Source organism: Salvelinus alpinus, chromosome 10 (assembly GCF_045679555.1).
Source record: "Salvelinus alpinus chromosome 10, SLU_Salpinus.1, whole genome shotgun sequence".
NCBI lineage: Eukaryota > Metazoa > Chordata > Actinopteri > Salmoniformes > Salmonidae > Salvelinus > Salvelinus alpinus.
The window spans coordinates 81169882-81176690 of NC_092095.1; the positions used below are offsets into that span (position 1 = coordinate 81169882).

Consider the following 6809-nt stretch of genomic DNA (forward strand, 5'->3'; position numbering starts at 1 on the left):
TCAGGACTGACTACAGAGATGGGACAGGTTGTAACCAGAGTGGGTCAGGACTGACTACAGAGATGGGACAGGCTGTAACCAGAGTGGGTCAGGACTGACTACAGAGATGGGACAGGCTGTAACCAGAGTGGGTCAGGACTGACTACAGAGATGGGACGGACTGTAACCAGAGTGGGTCAGGACTGACTACAGAGACGGGACAGGCTGTTACCAGAGTGGGTCAGGACTGACTACAGAGATGGGACAGGTTGCAACCAGAGTGGGTCAGGACTGACTACAGCGATGGGACAGGCTGTAACCAGAGTGGGTCAGGACTGAATACAGATATGGGACGGGCTGTTACCAGAGTGGGTCAGGACTGACTACAGAGATGGGACAGGCTGTTACCAGAGTGGGTCAGGACTGACTACAGAGATGGGACGGGCTGTTACCAGAGTGGGTCAGGACTGACTACAGAGATGGGACGGGCTGTTACCAGAGTGGGTCAGGACTGACTACAGAGATGGGACAGGCTGTAACCAGAGTGGGTCAGGACTGACTACAGAGATGGGACAGGTTGTAACCAGAGTGAGTCAGGACTGACTACAGAGATGGGACAGGCTGTTACCAGAGTGGGTCAGGACTGACTACAGAGATGGGACAGGTTGTAACCAGAGTGGGTCAGGACTGACTACAGAGATGGGACAGGCTGTAACCAGAGTGGGTCAGGACTGACTACAGAGATGGGACAGGCTGTAACCAGAGTGGGTCATGAGTGACTACAGAGATGACAGGCTGTAACCAGAGTGGGTCAGGACTGACTACAGAGACGGGACGGGTTGTAACCAGAGTGGGTCGGGACTGACTACAGAGATGGGACAGGCTGTAACCAGAGTGGGTCAGGACTGACTACAGAGATGGGACAGGTTGTAACCAGAGTGGGTCAGGACCGACTACAGAGATGGGACAGGTTGTAACCAGAGTGGGTCAGGACTGACTACAGAGATGGGACAGGTTGTAATCAGAGTGAGTCAGGACTGACTACAGAGATGGGACAGGCTGTAACCAGAGTGGGTCAGGACTGACTACAGAGATGGGACAGGTTGTAACCAGAGTGGGTCAGGACTGACTACAGAGATGGGACAGGTTGTAACCAGAGTGGGTCAGGACTGACTACAGAGATGGGACAGGCTGTAACCAGAGTGGGTCAGGACTGACTACAGAGATGGGACAGGTTGTAACCAGAGTGGGTCAGGACTGACTACAGAGATGGGACAGGCTGAAACCAGAGTGGGTCAGGACTGACTACAGAGATGGGACAGGCTGTAACCAGAGTGGGTCAGGACTGACTACAGAGATGGGACAGGTTGTAACCAGAGTGGGTCAGGACTGACTACAGAGATGGGACAGGCTGTAACCAGAGTGGGTCAGGACTGACTACAGAGATGGGACGGGCTGTAACCAGAGTGGGTCAGGACTGACTACAGAGATGGGACAGGCTGTTACCAGAGTGGGTCAGGACTGACTACAGAGATGGGACAGGTTGCAACCAGAGTGGGTCAGGACTGACTACAGAGATGGGACAGGTTGCAACCAGAGTGGGTCAGGACTGACTACAGCGATGGGACAGGCTGTAACCAGAGTGGGTCAGGACTGACTACAGAGATGGGACAGGCTGTTACCAGAGTGGGTCAGGACTGACTACAGAGATGGGACAGGTTGTTACCAGAGTGGGTCAGGACTGACTACAGAGATGGGACAGGCTGTAACCAGAGTGGGTCAGGACTGACTACAGAGATGGGACGGGCTGTAACCAGAGTGGGTCAGGACTGACTACAGAGATGGGACAGGCTGTTACCAGAGTGGGTCAGGACTGACTACAGAGATGGGACAGGTTGCAACCAGAGTGGGTCAGGACTGACTACAACGATGGGACAGGCTGTAACCAGAGTGGGTCAGGACTGACTACAGATATGGGACGGGCTGTTACCAGAGTGGGTCAGGACTGACTACAGAGATGGGACAGGCTGTTACCAGAGTGGGTCAGGACTGACTACAGAGATGGGACGGGCTGTTACCAGAGTGGGTCAGGACTGACTACAGAGATGGGACGGGCTGTTACCAGAGTGGGTCAGGACTGACTACAGAGATGGGACAGGCTGTAACCAGAGTGGGTCAGGACTGACTACAGAGATGGGACAGGTTGTAACCAGAGTGAGTCAGGACTGACTACAGAGATGGGACAGGCTGTTACCAGAGTGGGTCAGGACTGACTACAGAGATGGGACAGGTTGTAACCAGAGTGGGTCAGGACTGACTACAGAGATGGGACAGGCTGTAACCAGAGTGGGTCAGGACTGACTACAGAGATGGGACAGGCTGTAACCAGAGTGGGTCATGAGTGACTACAGAGATGACAGGCTGTAACCAGAGTGGGTCAGGACTGACTACAGAGACGGGACGGGTTGTAACCAGAGTGGGTCGGGACTGACTACAGAGATGGGACAGGCTGTAACCAGAGTGGGTCAGGACTGACTACAGAGATGGGACAGGTTGTAACCAGAGTGAGTCAGGACTGACTACAGAGATGGGACAGGCTGTAACCAGAGTGGGTCAGGACTGACTACAGAGATGGGACAGGTTGTAACCAGAGTGGGTCAGGACCGACTACAGAGATGGGACAGGTTGTAACCAGAGTGGGTCAGGACTGACTACAGAGATGGGACAGGTTGTAACCAGAGTGGGTCAGGACTGACTACAGAGATGGGACAGGCTGTAACCAGAGTGGGTCAGGACTGACTACAGAGATGGGACAGGTTGTAACCAGAGTGGGTCAGGACTGACTACAGAGATGGGACAGGCTGTAACCAGAGTGGGTCAGGACTGACTACAGAGATGGGACAGGTTGTAACCAGAGTGGGTCAGGACTGACTACAGAGATGGGACAGGTTGTAACCAGAGTGGGTCAGGACTGACTACAGAGATGGGACGGGCTGTAACCAGAGTGGGTCAGGACTGACTACAGAGATGGGACAGGTTGTAACCAGAGTGGGTCAGGACTGACTACAGAGATGGGACAGGTTGTAACCAGAGTGGGTCAGGACTGACTATAGAGATGGGACAGGTTGTAACCAGAGTGGGTCAGGACTGACTACAGAGATGGGACAGGTTGTTACCAGAGTGGGTCATGACTGACTACAGAGATGGGACAGGCTGTAACCAGAGTGGGTCAGGACTGACTACAGAGTTGGGACAGGTTGTAACCAGAGTGGGTCAGGACTGACTACAGAGATGGGACAGGCTGTAACCAGAGTGGGTCAGGACTGACTACAGAGATGGGACGGGCTGTTACCAGAGTGGGTCAGGACTGACTACAGTAGCCGTCCATTCCACCTCTTCACTTGATCTCAGGGCTCCATCTAGTGGCAAAAGAGAAGAGACCGTTAGAAAATACCTTTCAAATGCATTGAAACAGTCGAGATACGTCCAATAGGAGACAGCAACACAGTTCATTGAAACAGTCGAGATACGTCCAATAGGAGACAGCAACACAGTTCATTGAAACAGTCGAGAGACGTCCAATAGGAGACAGCAACACAGTTCATTGAAACAGTCGAGATACGTCCAATAGGAGACAGCAACACAGTTCATTGAAACAGTCGAGAGACGTCCAATAGGAGACAGCAACACAGTTCATTGAAACAGTCGAGATACGTCCAATAGGAGACAGCAACACAGTTCATTGAAACAGTCGAGGAACGTCCAATAGGAGACAGCAACACAGTTCATTGAAACAGTCGAGAAACGTCCAATAGGAGACAGCAACACAGTTCATTGTAACAGTCGAGATACGTCCAATAGGAGACAGCAACACAGTTCATTGAAACAGTCGAGAGACGTCCAATAGGAGACAGCATCACAGTTCATTGTAACAGTCGAGAAACGTCCAATAGGAGACAGCATCACAGTTCATTGTAACAGTCGAGATACGTCCAATAGGAGACAGCATCACAGTTCATTGTAACAGTCGAGATACGTCCAATAGGAGACAGCATCACAGTTCATTGTAACAGTCGAGAAACGTCCAATAGGAGACAGCAACACAGTTCATTGTAACAGTCGAGAGACGTCCAATAGGAGACAGCAACACAGTTCATTGAAACTTGAAAACGGGATACAACGTGTTGTAATGATTGATTGATTGATTGATTGATTGATTGATTGTGTTGCAGCTCCATGTTGGCCGGTGGTATCCAGAGCATGAGAGTAGGTCATGTGACCAGGTCAGGGGTCAGGGGGCGTGGCCGTGGGTGTGTCCACAGGTGTGAGTTTTACGGCTGTTTCAAGGAGTACACCAAGAGTTCCCACCTCAAGGCCCACAGACGCACACACACAGGTATGTCTCACACACACACACACACACACACACACACACACACACACACACACACACACACACACCCCTGTAAAACAACACCTATCATACTACTATGACTGACCCTGTAAAACAACACCTATCATACTACTATGACTGACCCTGTAAAACAGCACCTATCATACTACTATGGCTGACCCTGTAAAACAACACCTATCATACTACTATGACTGACCCTGTAAAACAACACCCATCATACTATGACTGACCCTGTAAAACAACACCTATCATACTACTATGACTGACCCTGTAAAACAGCACCTATCATACTACTATGGCTGACCCTGTAAAACAACACCTATCATACTACTATGACTGACCCTGTAAAACACCACCTATCATACTACTATGACTGACCCTGTAAAACAACACCTATCATACTACTACGGCTGACCCTGTAAAACAACACCTATCATACTACTATGACTGACCCTGTATAACAACACCTATCATACTACTATGACTGACCCTGTAAAACACCACCTATCATACTACTATGGCTGACCCTGTAAAACAACACCTATCATACTACTATGGCTGACCCTGTAAAACAACACCTATCATACTACTATGACTGACCCTGTAAAACAACACCTATCATACTACTATGGCTGACCCTGTAAAACACCACCTATCATACTACTATGACTGACCCTGTAAAACACCACCTATTATACTACTATGACTGACCCTGTAAAACACCACCTATCATACTACTATGACTGACCCTGTAAAAGAACACCTATCATACTACTATGACTGACCCTGTAAAACAACACCTATCATACTACTATGACTGACCCTGTAAAACAACACCTATCATACTACTATGACTGACCCTGTAAAACAACACCTATCATACTACTATGACTGACCCTGTAAAACAACACCTGTCATACTACTATTACTGACCCTGTAAAACAACACCTATCATATTACTATTACTGACCCTGTAAAACAACACCTATCATACTACTATGACTGACCCTGTAAAACAACACATTTCACTGTACTTATCCGGTGTATGTGAGAGTAAAAACATAATCTATCTTCTCTGTTCCAGGTGAGAAGCCGTATAAGTGCACGTGGGACGGGTGCACGTGGCATTTTGCCCGTTCTGACGAGTTGACCCGTCACTACAGGAAACACACGGGGGTCAAGCCCTTCAGGTGTGGCGACTGTCAACGCTCCTTTTCCCGCTCAGATCACCTGGCCCTGCACAGACGCAGCCACACACTGATCTGAGGAGGGACGGACGGACGGACGGACGGACGGACACACACTGATCTGAGGAGGAGGAGGGACGGACGGACGGACACACACTGATCTGAGGAGGGACGGACGGACGGAGGGACGGACGGACGGACAGACAGACACACACTGATCTGAGGACGGACGGACGGACGGACGGACACAGACAGACAGACAGACAGACAGACAGACAGACAGACAGACAGACAGACAGACAGACACTGATCTGAGGAGGGATGGACAGACACACAGAACAGTAGGACAGGTCCACTGAGACGGAGAGGCCAGTTCATTCAGGACAGGTCCACTGAGACGGAGAGGCCAGTTCATTCAGGACAGGTCCACTGAGACGGAGAGGCCAGTTCATTCAGGACAGGACCACTGAGACGGAGAGGCCAGTTCATTCAGGACAGGTCCACTGAGACGGAGAGGCCAGTTCATTCAGGACAGGTCCACTGAGACGGAGAGGCCAGTTCATTCAGGACAGGTCCACTGAGACGGAGAGGCCAGTTCATTCAGGACAGGTCCACTGAAGCGGAGAGGCCAGTTCATTCAGGACAGGTCCACTGAGACGGAGAGGCCAGTTCATTCAGGACAGGTCCACTGAGACGGAGAGGCCAGTTCATTCAGGACAGGTCCACTGAGACGGAGAGGCCAGTTCATTCAGGACAGGTCCACTGAGACGGAGAGGCCAGTTCATTCAGGACAGGTCCACTGAGACGGAGAGGCCAGTTCATTCAGGACAGGTCCACTGAGACGGAGAGGCCAGTTCATTCAGGACAGGTCCACTGAGATGGAGAGGCCAGTTCATTCAGGACAGGTCCACTGAGATGGAGAGGCCAGTTCATTCAGGACAGGTCCACTGAGACGGAGAGGCCAGTTCATTCAGGACAGGTCCACTGAGACGGAGAGGCCAGTTCATTCAGGACAGGTCCACTGAGACGGAGAGGCCAGTTCATTCAGGACAGGACCACTGAGATGGAGAGGCCAGTTCATTCAGGACAGGTCCACTGAGACGGAGAGGCCAGTTCATTCAGGACAGGTCCACTGAGACGGAGAGGCCAGTTCATTCAGGACAGGTCCACTGAGACGGAGAGGCCAGTTCATTCAGGACAGGTCCACTGAGACGGAGAGGCCAGTTCAT

At 51.0% G+C, this 6809-nt stretch overlaps 1 protein-coding gene across 1 annotated transcript in view; it reads left to right on the plus strand.

Annotated features, from left to right (window-relative positions):
• klf12a (Kruppel like factor 12a) overlaps positions 1-6142 on the plus strand; it is an 11398-nt gene extending 5256 nt beyond the window's left edge. Inside the window, exons 4-5 of the mRNA XM_071330972.1 lie at positions 4212-4375; positions 5478-6142. Of these exons, the coding sequence (XP_071187073.1) occupies positions 4212-4375; positions 5478-5659 (346 nt within the window). The 3' untranslated portion in view covers positions 5660-6142. The remainder of the gene's footprint in view (positions 1-4211; positions 4376-5477) is intronic.
• Positions 6143-6809: the final 667 nt, after the last annotated feature.